At 34.4% G+C, this 19703-nt stretch overlaps 1 protein-coding gene across 3 annotated transcripts; it reads left to right on the forward strand.

Annotated features, from left to right (window-relative positions):
- Positions 1-2027: 2027 nt before the first annotated feature.
- Positions 2028-19441, forward strand: PDC (phosducin). 3 transcript variants are annotated; one of them, XM_019821330.2, is made up of 4 exons: positions 2028-2153; positions 12271-12355; positions 16950-17101; positions 18537-19441. In XM_019821330.2, exons 2-4 carry the CDS (start codon positions 12295-12297, stop codon positions 19059-19061), a joined length of 738 nt encoding a protein of 245 aa, XP_019676889.1. In that variant the 5' UTR covers positions 2028-2153; positions 12271-12294; the 3' UTR covers positions 19062-19441.
- Positions 19442-19703: the final 262 nt, after the last annotated feature.

The following is a 19703-nucleotide window of genomic DNA, read 5'->3' on the forward strand; positions in this document are numbered from 1 at the left end:
ATATATATATATACGTATATATATGTATATAGATGTATATATATGTATATATGTATATATACATATATATGTATATATATGTATGTGTGTGTGTATATATATATATATATATATATATATATATAGTGGAATAGTACTTGATGATCAAAAAGAATGAAATCTTGCCATTTGCAGCAACGTGGATAGAACTAGAAAGTATTATGCTAAGCAAAATAAGTCAGAGAAAGTCAGATATCATGATTTCACTCATATGTGGAATTTAAGAAAACAACAGATGAACATAGGGGAAGGGAAGCAAAAATTAGATAAAAACAGAGAGGGAGACAAACCATAAGAGACTTTTAAATACAGAGAACAAACAGGGTTGCTGGAGGGTGTTGGGTGAGCAGGGTGGGCTAAATGGGCAATGGGCATTAGGAGGGCTCTTGTTGGGATGAGCACTGGGTGTTATGTAAGTGATGAATTACTAAATTCTATTCCTGAAATCATTATTACACTACATGTTAACTAACTTGAATTTTAAAAAACAAAAACAAAAAACATTTTAGGGTGCCTGGGTAGCTCAATCGTTAAGCATCTGACTTTGGCTTAGGTCATGATCTCATGGTTAGTGAGTTCAAGTCCCACACTGGGGTGAGCTCAAGCCCCAATTCAGGTAAAACATGAGCCCCATTTCTCTCTCTCTCTCTAACCCCCCATAGGATTCTCTCTCTGCCCCTCGCTCACTTGTTGCCCCCCCAAAAAAAACTTATAGAAAAAGTTGAAAACTAACTCTATTCGTGTCATAAAATATTTCTTACATAGTCCCAATTTTGTAGTAATTATAACATTTCATTGTGAATTTTACTTTCTTATCTCCTTTACTGAACTGTGATCCCCATGACATAGGGCATATAGTTTAATTTTCTTTGTATCCTCAGTACCTAGTCACTGCTGGTTTACACAAAGTAGGTGCTCATATTTATGGAACTAATGAATACATACTCATTTTATTGTAATAAATAAATATTCATGTAATTGCTATCTTTTGCCCATTAAATGCATTCTGTAAACTATAAGGTAACTACTCTTAGATTACAGAATATACATTCTATGAGGTGCTTTGAACTAATAGTTTCAGAAGTTTAATTTTCAAAGACTGCAAAAACACTTCTGTTGAGCATTCCCTATCAAAGGGTAGGCAGTCTATAAGTTGTTGTTGAATGAAAGTTCTTTGTTTTGAATGCCAATGGAAGGAAAATGAAATGACCAACATAATAAAACAAACAAGAACTAGGAAAGATACAATAAAGTAGGGGCAAGATAGAAAGGTTGAACTCATTAACATTATAAAGACTATTCAAGGGGCGCCTGGGTGGCTCAGTCAGTTGAGCATTCAACTTGGGCTGAGGTCATGATCTCATGGTTCATGAGTTCAAGCCCTGCATTGGGTTCTGTGCTGACAGCTCAGAGCCTGGAGCGTGCTTTGGATTCTGTGTCTTCCTCTCTGCCCTTCCCCTGCTCACACTCTGTGTATATCTCTCTCTCTCAAAAATAAATATTTTTTTAAAAAAATAATAACAAAGACTGTATTCAAACATTTCCAGTATTTTTTTTACAAACAAAAAAATAAATCTTTTATTTATAAAAAATAAAAGATTTTAATATGCAAGGCATTTCAGGGCACTAAAAAGTTAGAAGAAAATAGTTGTTTGGTGAATTTAGGAGGAAAATGGACCATGCCAAATGCAATTGTCAAGAAGGATAGTTCTTACAGTTGGACCAAGAAAATTTCTTGACCAGAAAAACTAATTTTTTCTTTCTGAAAATGGCAAGTGAATTTCTGAGTGAAATTTCCATGCTGGAAAGAGATAATTTTTTTTCTTCAAATAACATAAAATAGGTGGACAAAGATTGTATTTACCACAGAACTTGAAGTTCTTCATTGTTTTAGTTTGTCTTTGCCTTACTGTTAATGAACAGGCTTTGTAAATCTCTTATGTTAATCCTATTACCTGTTCAGAGCTATTTCTGCGAGGGTCATCAATATTCAGGGATCTTAAATCTGAGCTTAAACCTGTCCAAGTTCAAGTGAAGTTCAGTAAACAGGCCTTCTCATCTACTGAACATAACCAAGAATACGAGGCACATAGAACCAAACTGTGAGTCTGCAGGTAATCTTCTTCATACAATTTTTAAACTTTTACCTTGGGGGAAAGAATACTGATTTTAATGCTCATGGGTGTTCTTTTAAAATATTTCAAAGTAACATTCAGTAATGACTTATCTAACTGTAAAACAAATTCCGCGGATCTTTCCCTCTTAAAGAGATTGGCACTACTCATCTTCACTAATGTAAATTCAGAGTAAACACTAATTTTGAACTTGATATTCCAGACTCAAAGATAGTTATTTCAGATAGTTAAATAAAACCATGAATAGCAAATTAATTTTGAAATTTAAAATTCTTCAGGCCTCCTTTTGAGTGAAGAGAGAATTGAAGGAAAGAAGGGATGATTCCTTGCACTTTGCATTTGAAGATATGACTCCTGAGCTGTGAAAGGGAGTATTACTCTCAGTGAGAAAGCATTCTCAGGCTTAGAACCAGGCACTTAACCAGTTGTGTGTTCTTGTTTTTTGTTTTATTTTTAGTATTACATTTTTGGGGTTTTTACAGGGAGGGGTTGTCTATTTAAGTGGGGATAATAATAGCTGTTTCAGAGGGTTACTTCAAAAATTTAATGACACAGAAGTAATGTTTTAAAAGAAAAGAAGAAAAGAATAGGGGCTTCTGGGTGGCTCAGTCGGTTAAGCGGCCAACTTTGGCTAGGTCATGATCTCATGGTCCGTGAGTTCGAGCCCCGCGTCAGGCTCTGTGCTGACAGCTCGGAGTCTGGAGCCTGTGACGGATTCTGTGTCTCCCTCTCTCTTTGCCCCTCCCCTGTTCATGCTCTGTCTCTCTCTGTCTCAAAAAGAAATAAACGTTAAAAAAAATAAAAATAAATAAAAGAATATAGGGAGTTTGTGGATATTTGTTAAATTAGGTGCAATTTTTCTTTTGATTGATTATATTTTCTTCTATTTTGCCTCATTGTGGAGGTAATTATGATTAATAATAATCTTTACAGTTTGCCTCATGAAAATGAAGTAAAATTTTCCCATTGTTTTGTCATTGAGTTTTTTTATTAACTTCAAAAATAGCTTTCAACTATAGCATCCATTTATATATATATCCTATACGTATATATATCCTAACATTAAAGCTAGAAAAAAATTTTAGAGGTCATCTAACTCATCATGGCAATTTTTTGAGTAAATATTATGTTTATAAAATGCATTTGAATTACAGAAGTTGTCAAAATATATATGAACCATTCATGATAATGCGTCTACTGTAATTATAACAGTAAGTGCTAAAGTAAGTATAGTTATGAGATATACAGATATTCAAAACAAGGTATCTGCTCTGAATTTCCAGCAAGATTCCAACATTTCTATTTGCTTCAGAACAACTAAGGAAATGTCTGTTTGTAGTAAGAGCAAACTTGAATAGGTTAATGTCTTTTTCTTTCATTAGGAGCAAAAACTCAGTTATAATTTGGAAGCTTATATTTTCCCAGGATATTTGTAACTGATGATACTGGCTGACAAATAGAAGACTGCCATATGCTATGCATTCCTGACATACAAATTGTTTAAAAGACTCCTTACATCTTCCACCTGTCCAGTCTCATTTATAACAAAATGAGACTCAAAACAATTTGAGAAGAATAGGAACCATTAACCATTATATATACTCTGCAGTGTCTCTTATCAAAGTTTCTATCATAATTCTTCTATCTAAGTTGTTATGAACTTTAGATACCAGGGAGAGTGAAAGTGATAAAGGGATGTTTTCGATGGCATCAAGGTGTGTGTTTTATGTGTAAGGGAAAGAAAAGTAACGTTTGCTTGGTGTCAACCATTTGCTCAGCATCTATTTGTGACAGCCATTTTGAGGATAGTGTGTGCTATAATCCATTCATGATTCTGTGGATTTATTAAGAAAAAAACTTTCATTACGATAAAAAACAATGTGAAAGTTGACCTACCCCAAAATTAACAACTAGAATGACTAAAGGCAGCAACATAAATCCTGAGTATTGTAACTATCTCTGCAAAGTCCTCCTCCATTAAATAACCGAAATTCAGAAAAAAATATATAAACCACTATGACAAAAATGGAAAATCAAATTTAAATCACCACCTCTCATTTTCCACTTATGCACTTTTCAGAAAATCTTACTATTGTTTTCCAGGCATTTTCATGTACGTTTTATTAGTCTGTATTTTAGGCTAATTAGCCTGTATTACCTGTATTAATCAACCTGAATTAGCCTGTAATTCACCGAATGAATCTCCCCTCAGGTTTCACATTCTTAAATGTCTTAAATGTTTTATGGCAAACAGACCTTACTAGAAGTATATCAAAGTATTAGGATAAAGATAACCAAAGTATTAGCATAAATCAAAGTATTAGGATAAACTTTAGTTAATAAAATAGAATAGAAAACAATTCTGAGATAAATGTATAATATATGTGTGACTGTGTACACACACATGTACACACACACACACACACACACACACACAGATATTCTTGGGTGGGAGAGATAATTAGACATAAGCAGTGCATAAATGCATTGATTCCAAAACAAAATTTATATTGATTTGACAACATCTATTATTAATTTTAAATATTTTATTTTAGTATTTAACATTTTTAATTATTTACTAATTATCACTTTTGCTCAACATCTATTAAGTTCCTACAACTAAATATTACACATTTTACATGATACATTGCATATCATTTAATACTCACACAGCCTTTTGAAGTGGCCACTATTATTACTCCAATTTTACAAATAAGAAAACTAAAACACAGAGAGATTTTGTGATTTATTCAAGGTCATCCAGTCAATAATTGGCAGGGCTATATTTGAACCCGAGTGTTTATGTATTACTATGTTCTACTGTCACTCGAAGTATTGTAATGCATGGTTCTTACCCACAAGAAGCTTAGCTACTCCTCAGAGGAGAAGACATATATAATTAATCAATTGGAGAATTATTCAAGAAATTAACTGACATATTATGAGGCATAAAATTCCCTCTACATTGATACTGGACCTAACATAACATTACTCTTACTAGAAATCTCCAGTTCTCAATGTCAGTAAATAAAATAGAGGGGTGGGATAGAGAAAGAAGAAATTATGTCTTATGTGAAATCATTATAGCTATCTTTATGATTTGAGAGGTAATGGAGGTCTCCACAAACCCAGTAATAACTCCTATGATATGACATGGTGCTATTAGACCTATCTGATGTGAAATTCCCAGCACTTTTTTACTAATAAAGGAAAAGCAGAATTGTTTGCTATAGGAGTCCAATATGACATTGGGAAAGATAGTCATGGCAAGGGTTAAAACATCTGACATTAATATATTAGCATTGGTGAGAACATTAGCCTGGCTTAGTTGATCAGATTAGTTCACAGTCACCTTGGAAAACAGGAGAGCACAGACCTAAGGAGATGTATGGTTAGAGGTAGAAAAGGGTAGGATGTGAAGCCCTGTAAGAGTGACACCCTTAATAAAGCACAGATCAAGGCACAAAATCAGGGTTTCTATCAAAAATAAGTCAGTCAGAGAAATACAAATACTTCATGATTCCATTCATGTGGAATTTAAGAAAAAAAAAAAACTATCATGGATCGGGGGTGGGGGAGAAGAGAGACAAACCAAGAAACAGACTCTTAACTATAGAGAACAAACTGATGGTTACCAGAGGAGAGGAGGGGGGAAGGGGTTAAATAGGTGATGAGGATTAAGGAGGGCAGTTGTGATGAGCACCGGGGTTGTATGCAAGTGTTGAATCACTAAATTGAACACCTGAAGCTGATATTATACTATATGTTAACTAACTGGAATTTAAATAAAAACTAAACAAAAAAGAAGTGAAGGTGAAGCAGAATTTCTATAGATTTTTCTCCACCTAGCAATTAAAAAAATTTTTTTTCGCATTTATTTATTTTTGAGAGAGGGAGAGAGAGAGCATGAGTGGGAGAGGGACAGAGAGAGAGAGGGAGACACCGAATCTGAAGCAGGCTTCAGGCTCTGAGCTGTCAGGGCAGATCCCAGTGCGGGGCTCAAGCTCACGAACGGGGAGATCATGACCTGAGCCGAAGTCGGAAGCTTAACCAACTGAGCCACCCAGGTGCCTCTGTTTGTTTTATTTCTTAAATTCTACATGTGGGTGAAATCATTTTGTATTTGTCTTTCTCTGACTGACTTCTTTCACATAGCATGATACTCTCTAGTTCCATCTATGTTGTTACAAATGGCAAGATTTCATTCTTTGTTATGCCTGGATAGTCTACATTCTATTGTAGTTAGTACAGACACCAGTACTTTCCTCAGGGCATCAGTGCAACCCAGAAACTGGCCAAGGAAATAACTGGCATTTATATTATTTGGCATGCAGGGGCTTCCTGCCATATGTTTTTATAGAGCCTTCTATGTTATCTCAGGAATATGGGTCTAGAAGCAGGGAAAGAACTAGTGAAGAATCAAAAAAAATGGACAAGTTAATCCTAGGTATGCCTCATTGCACTAATTGTAATTCTTAGACGATAGATGGTGAGTCCTGAGAAATCCAGAGGCTGCAAGGCTTCAGAAATTAAGGAAAAGGCAGGCTAGGCAGACTCAGAAATAACAGCCAGCATCTACATAATTTAGATAATTTATCACAAAACAGAACCAGGGGCTATGGACTGAATTGTGCCCCCCACAATTCATGTTGATGACCTAACTCTAACTGTGATGGTATTTTGAGATACTAATTAGTAAGGAAGGAAGTAATGGTTAAATGAGAGCACAAGGGTAGGGCCTTGATCCATAGATTTAGTATCTTTACAAGAGGGGACACCAGAGAACTCAATCTCTACACCATGCAAGAACACAGAGTAAAGGTGGCTGTTTGCAAGCCAGGAAGAGAAGCTTCACCAGAAAGCCCTGCCAAACCTTGACCTGGGACTCCTGGCCTACAAAACTGTGAGAAAATAAATTTCTGCCCCAGAAGTCTATAGTATTTTGTTAAAATAGCCTGAGCAGACTAAGATACCAGGAAGTTATGTTTATGTGATTTCTGACAAATTGAAAAGAGGCAGACAGTTTGAAAGACTGAAGTGTTAGTTTTCAAATATATGCCACACATTGAGAAGATTTGGGGAGCTACATAATAATAGCACTAAAAAGCAAACAGACTTAATTTTAGAAATTGATCTTAAAGACTGTTGTTTCAATTACATTTAAATATTCAAATACCATTCTTTGGAGTATACAGTTAATTCTTAAGCGGTTGATACGAATCCCATGAGTGAAATATCACTTGGCTGGCCAAATCTCCATACAAAGCTAAGTATAATGTTTCCATAACTTTGCATTTTCTAGTTTCAGTTTGATACAGAACTGACAAATTATTGCATATTACACTTGCTTTTATTTACTTATACTATTTATTTATTTATGCTGTTACACTCAGCATAAATCAGTGAGGTTTAATGCAAAACAGACATTTATCATTCAAGTAACTACTATTCAAGGAATGTAGGAACATGGTAGCTTATTGATCGATTATTTTTCATATTCTCATCTTGGTTTTAATGCTTCTATAGAAAATTAGGCTGATTTATTTGGTTAATTCATTCATTCCTTTTAGCATTTTATTGAGGTAATGAAAGAACAGAAAAAAATGAGGATTTTTGAAGTTTGAGAGTCAGACAAATTCGGATTGAACCCTGGCTCTACCTACTGTTACAAGCTCTGTGAGCTTTGGCAAGTCACGGAATCTCCTGAAACCTGAGAGTCCATGTCTGAAAAATGAAGATAATATTTTTTTGAGAATTAAAAACAGTATCTATAAAGTATCTAGCACATAGTGGTTTCTTTTAAAAATGACTGCTGTAGGGGCGCCTGGGTGGCTCAGTGGGTTGAGTGTCTGACTTCGGCTCAGGTCATGATCTTGCAGTCTGTGAGTTCAAGCTCTGCATTGGGCTCTGTGCTGACAGCTCAGAGCCTGGAGCCTACTTCAGATTCCGTGTCTCCTTCTCTCTCTGCCCTCACCCCCCTCCACTCTCTGCCTCTGCCTCTGTCTCTCTCAAAAATAAACATTTAAAAAAATTTTTAAATGGCTGCTGTAACTCATGGAGTATTTATAACATGTGAAACAATTATAAGAAGACAAGAACAAGTAAAAAACTTGTTCCTGTCCTCAATAAAGCTTACAGTAGTGGAGGAAAAGGAATGTAAAAATAAGTCCTAAAAAAATTGTTGTGGATGCTAGGAGAGAAGTCAATCTAGAGCATAGTGGGGAGATGACTCTAGTTTTTGCAAATCTACCAGCAAACTACAATAGTTAGTATTGAAGGCAAAGCCCTTCTTCAGAACACTGAGAATGTACAAGTCAATTGTAGACTAGATAGTCTGATTAGATCAGGTCAATATATTTAAAATGATTAACAGATGTCATCATCACAGTATCATGTGAACAAGGATAATGATAATAATGAAATAGTTTAGGGGTAGATTTGGGGTTTTTAAAGAGTTTTTTAAACTAATGTTTAAGAATTTTACTCACTTCCTTTCTATTCTAGATCATCACTATGGGAGGTGTTAGAGTTTTAAGAGCAAAGTGTGAGAAATGTTATTCCCTATCAGCCATTATTTTAAATTACTATTAAAATCCTACACTAAGAGGAAAATAAAACCCAAACCTGGTAAAATTATATTTTAAACTATATGTCTCATTAACATGTATATATATCTAAAATCAAAAGGGAACAACATTACAGATTTTTATAACACATAAGATGGAAAATACAGTAACTGCTGAACCACAGCAAATTTGGGGATGGAAGCACTTTTCTGTCTTCTCACCCTATTTTATCACCAATTTGCAATCACACACAGATGAGCTTATTAATACCCAAAGTCTTATAAACATCCTATTGTTATTTTAAAACCTTTAACCCAAAGCAGACATGGAATTTTTTAACCACTAAGAATACCACTGCAAACCAAATGCTGATCATATGTTTTAAATGATTGTTGTACTGTATTACAAACATAAAATACATATTTTTATTTTATTTTACAGACTCACATAACACTCACTATGTGTCTGGATCTAAGCACCTTCCAAATACTAATTCAATTAATTTTAGGATACTAATGCTAATTTTGAAAAAGATAAGTTATTTGAGGAAATCAGAAGACCCCAGAGTGAGGTGATGACAGGGAATATTATTAATAGGAGTGTAGATCAAAAACATCAATAAGTTAATTATACTGGACTTGTGTCTCCTCTACAGAATCTTCAAGCAGTGTCAGCAAATATGTTTCAATATGTTTCTTTCAATTTGTATCTGTTGACTGGTTTCCCTAGTAGTAAATAGTAGTAAATTTTATCAATCTTTGTACTCTAACTCAAATGAAGGCATTAGGTAAAGATGGGCTCTGGTTTTTACTAAATAGACAACCTAGCTGACTTAGGTCTTAGTGTTTGTAAGTGTCATATTGGAAGAGTTTTGTTCTTCATGTAATTCAGAGCCTATGGAAATGCCGGCCACATAGTCTATTCTTAAAATATACTAATTGAATTAATGAATCAAGTTTTCCCCAAGTAATGGGATTATCTTTTCAGTAAACAAATTGGCAAAAGTCTTTTTGGAAAATGAAATTTTTTTTTTTACTGGATTTCTAACTAGGTTGGCAAGAGGCAAGCCAAGAAGCAAGTTATGCTTCTTTTTCTTCAACATTTGAAATAAAAATTATCTTTAGATAGTCTTAATGTACTTATTGTGTATTTATTGTATTTACCGTGAATCGTAGTTACCCCAAATTAGCTCTATACTTCTGCGGGCGGTGGGGGGAAGTCTGGTTGAGTGTCTTCTTCTCTAGGGATTAAAGAACTATTGAAGTTATCAAAAAGTTTCTATCACTTTGTTGTGAAGTGTTCTTTTGAAGCAAACTAATAAATATTCATTTTTTTAATGCAAAAATTATTTTTAAGTAATTGCAATAAGTAATTAAGTAGCTTAGTGTTTATGTAGCTTTAATGTTTATTTATATTTGAGAGAGAGAGAGAGAGAGAGAGAGAGAGAGAGAGAGAGAGAGAGAGAGAGAGACAGTGAGCAAGCAGGGAAGGGGCAGAGAGACAGAGACAGAATCTGAAGCAGGCTCCAGGCTCTGAGCTGTCAGTACAGAGCCCAACACAGGGCTTAAACTCACAAACTGTGAGATCATGATCTGAGTAGAAGTCGGACACTTAACCAATTGAGCCAACCAGACACCCTTAAGTAGCTTTTTAAATATAATGCTTATTTGTTTGTTTGTTTACTTTAAAGTAAGCTGTACACCCAATGTGGGGCTCGAATTCACCACCCTGAGATTAAGAGTTGTATGCTCTACTGACTGAGCCAGCCAGGTGTCCCTTAAGTAGCATGTTTTAACTAACATTTATTTATTTCCATTTTCCTTTATTCTTTTTAATTACTAAATCCATCGACTTTTAATATTTTGATTACATCTATAGTTACATAAATATTGTGTAATAAATTGGTGTTCCCTTGATAGCTTTTTTTTTAAGTGACTCAAACCATTTATTTTGCTTATATTCCCCCTTTTACATGAACATGAGAAAGACATATGATTTAAAATCCATATCTACGGTCTCCAAGAGCTCTCGACAGCCTTTGCTTAAAAGGCTTTTCTTGTTCAAATGGATAAAATCAAATTGGCAAAGACCTTTGACATCCAGTGATTCTGAGTAAGGACTACAATGATAGAAACAATAAAATTATGGGGCGCCTGGATGGCTCAGTCGGTTAAGCGTCTGACTTCCGCTGGGGTCATGGTCTCAGGGTCCTGAGTTCAAGCCCCACATCTGGCTCTGTGCTGACAGCTTGGAGCCTGGAGCCTGTTTCGGATTCTGTGTCTCCCTCTTTCTCTCTCCTCCCCAGCTCATGCTCTGTCTCTCTCTTCTCAAAAATAAATAAACGTTAAAATTTCAAAAAAGTCACATCTATACGGACCCCGCAGGGAATGTGTTAGTATGTATAATAGAGTTTTCCAGATGTTGGAAAGATAACTAAGTACATAAGTTGGATATGATGTGAACAAAGAATAAATAGGTTCTATATAATGACATCAAAGAGTTTCCATGAATAAAACTTCATGTACTTTTGGTAGATATTGTGACATATTTTATTTAGTCAAAATTCTATAGGCATAGTGACTAATTGTTATCTGCTTGTTGGGTGATTTCACCAAAACTTGCTTGATGGTCTGGAGAGATGTTATGGAATTAGTTTTTGAACAGCACTGTTTCTTAGATCATTATTCGTTAATGCCAGTTCAGAAGTTGGATTTGTCAAACCATATTGACAAAATGACTCTACTTCCGTATGTTAACTTCCATAAGAGTGTAATGACTTAAAATTTAACTCTACAATTAAATCTAGGTTCAAATTTTTGCTCTACCACTTACTATGCAATCATGGACAAGTAACTTAAACTCCCTGTCCTTCAGCTTCCTCAGTTGTAAAATGACATTAACAATTATCTCCGCCACATATGGCTATGTGAGAATTAAATGACTTTTGACACATAAAGTAATTGGAACAATGTCTGCACATAGTATTCATAGTAAGTTTATAATTATTATTAATTTTAAAAGTGTTGTTATATAAAATATTGGGATATAATTGTATGATATTTGGTAACAAAATAAAAAACTATGTAATAAATAATGTTCACTAAGTACATAGATTTAAACTGAAGGCTCTTTAAGTAAAAACAAACTATGAATTATGTAAAATATTTAGGTCAAAATATCTTTAATAACAAACATTACATTGATGTCCTTTTACAAGGCAGACAGAAACATACTGAACACTTTATCACTTAGTGATAACTCTTAGCCTACTGTGGAACTTGGCAGCAGGAGAATAATAGAATCTCATATATATATATATATATATATATATATATATATATATATATATATTTTTTTTTTTTTTTTCAGATTCAAAAAATTAAAATTAAAAACTCTACCTTTGGTCTACTACTGTTCACAATTGCAAAGAAAGTTCATAGTGGGAGAAGTTAGGAAGGAGCTTAATTATACTGTACATAGAAAGGTATATGTATACATATATAATCATTACTTCTTTGTTCATACTATAGATTATATCAAATCTAATCCCTAAAATGGAAGAAGCCAAAAGCCAAAGTTTGGAGGAAGACTTTGAAGGACAGGCTACCCATACAGGTAAGCAAATCTAGAAGAAAATAATAATTATTAAATTAAAGTTAAATCTGGAGATCTCTAATGTTCTTACTGCCACTATTCAGTATGAAATTTAAGTAATATATTTGAATGGTTTCATGGAATCATCTAAAAATACTTGAGTGGAAAAATGAATGTGAAGTCAAATACTCTTAAGCAGTTTTATTTAGATGTCAAAGAAGGAGAAAAACATTTATTATTGAGAATTTCTTACTGCCCAACTATTATAAGACCTTTCTATGTACAGTATAATTAAGCTCCTTCCTCTCTAATTTCTCCCACTATGAACTTTCTTTGCAATTGTAAACAATAGTAGACCAAAAGGTAGAGTTTTTAATTTTAATTTTTTGAATCTGAAAATATAAAGAAATGATAAAACATTCTTAAATTAAATGCATTTCAGTATTCCTCCAGAAAACATTAAGACTTCAATTCATTTCACCCAGAGCCTGTTTTCCTAATCTGTTAAATTGTACACGACTGTGTATATGCCTCTACTAAGAGTTTAAAAGTCAAATAGCATGGTTCAAGTTTAAAAGTTCGGTTTGTAGGGGCATCTGGGTGGTTCAGTCAGTTAAGTATCCAACTCTTGATTTCTGGTCAGGTCATGATCTCATGGTCATGCCCTGTGTCGGGCTCTGCGTTGAGTGTGTGGCCTGTTTAGGATTTTCTCTCTCCCTCTCAGAAAAAAAAAGTTGTTTGTACCTCTTAAGCCTCTTCACTTATTTTGTAAACCCTAAAGTAATATAATATTATTGTCAACTACACTTCAGTTAAATATAATATTAAATTATGTTATAAATTATATTAATATATGTACATATATTATATAAATATATATAACAAATTATAAATTATATTAAATATAGTATAAATATACTGTCAACTATACTTCAATTAAAAAAATAAATAACAGGGGCGCCCGGGTGGCGCAGTCGGTTAAGCGTCCGACTTCAGCTAGGTCACGATCTCGCAGTCCGTGAGTTCGAGCCCCGCGTCAGGCTCTGGGCTGATGGCTCAGAGCCTGGAGCCTGTTTCCGATTCTGTGTCTCCCTCTCTCTCTGCCCCTCCCCGTTCATGCTCTGTCTCTCTCTGTCCCAAAAATAAATAAACGTTGAAAAAAAAATTTTTTTTTAAATAAAAATAAATAAATAAAATAAATAACATCTTAAAAATATGTAAAAATAACAGTTTAGGGTTTTTTAAAAACTCTATTGAATCTTATTAAATTAATACTTTCCTCTGTCTTTTAATAATATGAAATGGAGCCTTTAAATTTAGAAAGAAGGTTGAATGAATTCACATGAGTGCTTTATTTTTTTTTTAAATTTTTTTTTTAACGTTTTATTTTTGAGACAGAGAAAGACAAAGCATGAATGAGGGAGGGTCAGAAAGAGGGAGACACAGAATCCGAAACAGGCTCCAGGCTCTGAGCTGTCAGCACAGAGCCCGATGTGGGGCTCGAACTCACGGACCGAGAGATCATGACCTGAGCCGAAGTTGGCTGCTTAACCAACTGAGCCACCCAGGCGCCCCCACATGAGTACTTTAAAAAATTTTTTTATTTATTTTGAGAGAGAGAAAGAGAGAGAGAGAGAGAGAGAGAGCACAAGTGGGGAGGGGCAGAGAAAAGGGGAGACAGAATCCCAAGCAGGCTCCACACCATCAGCGCCTGATGCAGCGCTCCAACTTACTAACAGTGAGATCATGATCTGAGCCGAAATCGAGAGTCGGATGTTTAACCGACTTAGCCACCCAGGAGCCCCAAATTCACATGAGTACTGAACAAAATGCATGGGAATTCATTTTATAATGACACTGTGAAGAATACCTGTCTAATTATGGCACAGAACCAAGAAACCATAAAAGAAGATTGATAAATTCAGCTATAAAAATGAGAACGGAGAGAGGGAGAGAGGAAAGATGGAAGGAAGGAAGGAAGGAAGGAAGGAAGGAAGGAAGGAAGGAAGGAAGGAAGGAAGGAAAGAAGGGAGGGAGGAAGGAAAGAAGGCACCAATGAACAAACAGGGAGGGAGGAGAGGAAGGGAGAAAGGGAAGAAAGAATGTCTGCTGTCTGATAAGTCATTAGTAGCAAATTCCAAAAAGCATTTAACAAATTGGGGGAAACCAGCTGTAATTCAATTGACAAAGAGTTAATTTCCTAATATATACTGAAAGCTCTTACAAATCAGTAAGAAAAAAAGCAACAATCAAATGGAGAAATGAGCAAAAGATAGGTCAATTAAAACAACAACAACAACAACAGCACTGGGGCACCTGGGTGGCTCAGTTGGTTAAACACCTGTCTCTTGGTTTCCGCTCAGGTCATGATCTCACAGTTTGTGAGTTCAAGCCCCACATGGGGTTTGTGCTAACAGCATAGAGCCTGCTTGGGATTCTATGTCCTTGTCCCTTGCCCCTCCCCTAATTGCTCTCTACCTCTCTGTCTCAAAACTTAAAAAGTAAACATTTTAAAAATAGCACTTATGGGGCACCTGGGTGGTGCAGTTCATTAAGCTCTTGGTTTCCACTCAGGTCATGATCTCACGGTTCGTGGGTTCGAGCCTGCATCAGGCTCGTCAGAATCTGCTTCAGATTCTGTGTCTCCTTCTCTCTCTGTCCCTTCCCTGCTCACACTCTGTCTCTCTCTGTCTGTCAAAAATAAATAAATGTTTAAAAAAATTTTAAATAGCACTTATGAAATTAGTACTGTTGTGAGATAAATTTTTTTCATACAGTTTGTATGAAATATAGAGGCACACTCATATATTACTGGTAGGAGTGTAAATTGGCACAACTTCCTTAAAAGTAGTATAGCAGTATCAAAATTAGAAATGTATATACTTTTAGGGGCGCCTGGGTGGCTCAGTTGGTTGAGCATCTGGCTTCAGCTCAGGTTATGATCTCACAGTTTGTGAGTTCGAGCCCCACATCGGGCTCTGTGCTGACAGCTTAGAGCCTGGAGCCTGCTTCCAATTCTGTGTCTCCCTCTCTCTCTGCTCCTCCCCCACTCATGCTCTGTCTCTCTGTCTCCTTCAAAAATAAATAAAAACATTTAAAAACATTAAAAAAAAAAGAAATGTATATGCCTTTTGACCAAGCAATTTTACTACAATAACCTATAGACAGAATTGCATGGATAGAAAAAAAAAATGTATGTGCAAGGTTCTTCATTCAGAATCATATATCATAGAAAAAATGTGGAAGCAACAATATACATCAATAAGAAACTACTTAAGCAACTTAACATCTTCACAATGGAATGCCATGCCCCCATTTTTTTAAAAAAGAGAAGATCCTCTTTATGTATGTATATGAAAAAATTTCTGAGATATATTATGAATTTAAAAAAGCAAGGTGAGAAAAAGTATGTATAATATACTACCACCTGTAAAAATAACGAGAGAAAAAGATGCCCTTTTCTGCACATATAAACACATGCTATACCCATGCATATTTTGCATAGACAGAAAACATATCTAGAAGATGAAGACTATACAAGTAAACAGAACACAGTGATTGACTGAATATAATTTTTAATATAAGTAACTTTATATTAAAAGTACATATTGTATATTATGTATATGTATATTTATTTATTATTTTTTGAGAGAGAGAGAGAAAGGGGGAGAGCAAGAGAGAGAGAGAGAGAGAGAAAGCAGGGGAGGCGCAGAGGGGGAGGTAGAGAGAGACCTGAACTGAAATCAAGAGACAGACACTCAACTGACTGAGCCACCCAGACATCCCAATATATTATATAAATTTAAAAATTATTAGAAATATGGGGGAGAGAGCGAGTATATCCACATATATAATACAATATTAAAAGTATAGATAGGGCTAATCTTTAGTGAAGGATATTTAAAACTCCATATTTTCAAGAATTTAGACCTTCCAAAGACTGTTATTATTTATCACGGCTACTAAACATCTGAATTCCAGTTGGGTCATCCTTGATTTTATTAATTTTTCCTAAATCTTCAAATCCCAGCTTTTCTACATTTGTAAAAGGTTCTTAAAATCTTAAAAGGAACTGGATGATTATGTAATAATTTTCTTAAAGCCATTTTGGTTATGTTAATTGAGATCAGCTCTACTCTCACTGGTTGTCTTGTATGTGCTATTATTATTGTTGTTTTCTGGATCTTTATGTCATTTCAATTTATTTCCCTAATAATCCTAGTATCCTTTGTTAATAGTGGGTGCCAATTTTAGTTTATTGCTGAAGCTTCCTTCTTATTAATAAACATGCCATTTTTCTAGTTTCTCTCTACATTCTAATTTCTAACAAATTTACCCTCAAATTTTGCCAATAGTTCAAAGTGTATAATTTGTATTCTCATTGATGTAGATGTTTCAGAAAAATTCTTAGCCATAACCCACTTAACAAGATTAATTTGGGAAAACATTTTTATGAGCAGGGCAGTCAAAAATTTCTAGCCAAAACAAGATGTTCATTTCCGATGCAGAAGATGACAAGTCTATTCCCATGGCAATATTTAATACAAATTTAAGTTGTATAAATAGTCGTTTTGAAAATAAAAAGGAAAACAATTTGTTTTTTATTTTATTTCAGGACCCAAAGGAGTAATAAATGATTGGAGAAAGTTTAAATTAGAGAGTGAAGACAGTGATTCAGTTCCACCAAGCAAGAAGGAGATTCTCAGACAAATGTCTTCTCCTCAGAGTAGAGATAACAAAGACTCAAAAGAAAGATTCAGCAGAAAGGTAAGGAGAAATCAATAATAAATAACTTACAATGTTTTTAGTCAAAATTACTTGAAAGAATCACTTTAGAGATATTATAAAATAGATATATTTCAAAAATATATATTATAGTATTTATATTGGCAAAAAAACAGGAAATGAAGTGAATGCCTGTGAAGATATTCCATATTAAAAAATGTATAGCAGCTATTAAAAGAATTAGTTACAAATACATGAGCTGACTTACAGGCAGTTCTATAATATGAGAAAGCAAGATACAGAGTATGGTAAATTATACAATCCCATTCTCTAGAGCAATGGGGAAAAAAACCACATCACTGCATATATTTTTATGCTTATATGATTATATGAACATGTGTGTAAAAAATTAGGGAAAGATACTCACCAACTTGACAATATTGATTAGTTGGAAGGATGGGATTGGTTGAGAGATCTCAACTTCCTTTTTCCAAGTAGGAGAAAGAAGATAAGCAGAATAAACCACTTTTTTTTTAAGGTATCATGATTTTTTTAAAGCAGCATTAACAAAAAAATCACAGTAATTTACTTGTCATATAATGTGTATTTCCATGTGATATGTTAAAAGATGATCTCTAAAATGTTAATGGAGATAAACTCAGAATATTAGAGTGAGGAAATTTCACTATTTCTTCCTTCCTTCCTTTAGCTTTTAGGCCATTTTTGAATCCTTATAATTAGCATGCATTATCTATATAACAATAACAATAATCATATTAATTAAAAACCCATAAAGTGATTTCCATTGTGGAATATATCACCTTATGGATTATTATCTCTAAACCAGTGTATATCATTCATTATATATTAATTCTCAACAGACTGCATCAGAAACATAAAGGCATTTTTGAGTGACACATTCAGATTGTGTGTCTATACCTTTTTATTTTTTATGAAAGCCACCCCAGGGTAGAACTTGCTGGGATTTTTTTACCCAAAGTGATGGGTAGTTCAGCGGCACATTTCTTACTGGTGATCATCTTGTGGCTCCACAGCAATATTTAGGCATGCTCTAATCATGAAATAGTTATGAGCTCCTATTATATTCCAGACACTACAGCAGATAGTGAAGAGTGATGAATAATTCCTGCCCCATGGGACCTATCAGTTATAAAAACTATTATTAAATAAATAAATAAACAACACAATCTCAGGTAGTGTTTATTGCTATGAAGAAAAATAAACCAATATAATGAGTAGAGAGCATAGGGTGGGCATTCTGTTAGGTGGTGTAGTCAAAGAAGGTGACATTTGAACAAAGACTAAAAGTGGTCAAGGAGAAGGCCTTCACACCACGAGTGAGCTAGGATGAGGGGGAGAAAATAGCACATGCAAACTTTGAGTCTATATGCTTTTGTGTCTAAAGCATATAAATTCTGACTGAATGATCTCTGTCATTTCTTGTGTTTATTCCTAGATGAGCATTCAAGAATATGAACTAATCCACCGGGACAAAGAAGATGAAAATTGCCTTCGTAAATACCGGAGACAGTGTATGCAGGATATGCACCAGAAGCTGAGTTTTGGGCCTAGATATGGGTTTGTGTATGAGCTGGAAACTGGGGAGCAGTTCCTGGAAACTATTGAAAAGGAGCAGAAAATCACCACAATTGTTGTTCACATTTATGAAGATGGCATTAAGGGCTGTGATGCTCTAAACAGTAGCTTTACATGCCTTGCAGTTGAATACCCTATGGTCAAGTTTTGTAAAATAAAAGCTTCTAATACAGGTGCTAGGGACCGCTTTTCCTCAGATGTACTCCCCACACTGCTTGTCTACAAAGGTGGGGAACTCATAAGCAATTTTATTAGTGTTTCTGAACAGTTTGCAGAAGAATTTTTTGCTGGGGATGTGGAGTCTTTCCTAAATGAATATGGGTTACTACCTGAAAGAGAGACACATGCCCTAGATCAGACCAACATGGAGGAAGATATTGAATAAAGAGTCACTATGTCAACATCTCATATTTCTCCTTTACAAGTTGAGCATTGATTTTCATAGTATCTATATTCCTTTAGAGAACACCAAGTATGGCCATGGCTATTTTAATTTGTGGGAAAAAAAAAACATGTACACTAAAAGTATTTACTTAGCATTTCTTAGTAACTTAAATGCATAGAAGTCTTTACTATAAAATATTGTAGTGTTCAGCCACATGTTTGTAGACAAAGAGAATATGAATAATGTGACAGTTTTCAAAATCCCTTTCAAATTATGTGTTGGCTTTTTTACTCCTTGTTTTTTCCTCAGTGTTATTATTTGGGTTTTCAAATTTATAATTTTTCTAGTGTGATAAGAATAAAGTCTCACAAAGAAATAAATTTTCTTTTTGAAGTCTTTTCTTTCTTGAGTATTACATTATCAAGGTCCTAAAAACATTATATAACCCAAAATACAAAAAAAAAAATCATTAAGATACACACACACACACACACACACACACACACACATAAACTTAGAAACACTGTGCCACATTAAAGTTGCAAAAAAAAGTAGTATTTCTTTTAAATACAATTTCAGAAGCTAACCTTATTTAGGAAAAAAGGCAGAGTAGTAGCAAAGTCTTTTTATTCTACAGACAAA

The sequence above is a fragment of the Felis catus genome, chromosome F1 (assembly GCF_018350175.1).
Source record: "Felis catus isolate Fca126 chromosome F1, F.catus_Fca126_mat1.0, whole genome shotgun sequence".
NCBI classification, from domain to species: Eukaryota; Metazoa; Chordata; class Mammalia; order Carnivora; family Felidae; genus Felis; species Felis catus.

Excerpts from the sequence above, each read along its gene's own strand:
- PDC (XM_019821330.2), top strand. The coding sequence starts at position 12,295 with ATGGAAGAAGCCAAAAGCCAAAGTTTGGAGGAAGACTTTGAAGGACAG. Across the intron at positions 12,356-16,949 it reads AGGACAGGCTACCCATACAG|GACCCAAAGGAGTAATAAAT; the intron begins GTAAGCAAATCT and ends ATTTTATTTCAG. Across the intron at positions 17,102-18,536 it reads AAGAAAGATTCAGCAGAAAG|ATGAGCATTCAAGAATATGA; the intron begins GTAAGGAGAAAT and ends GTTTATTCCTAG.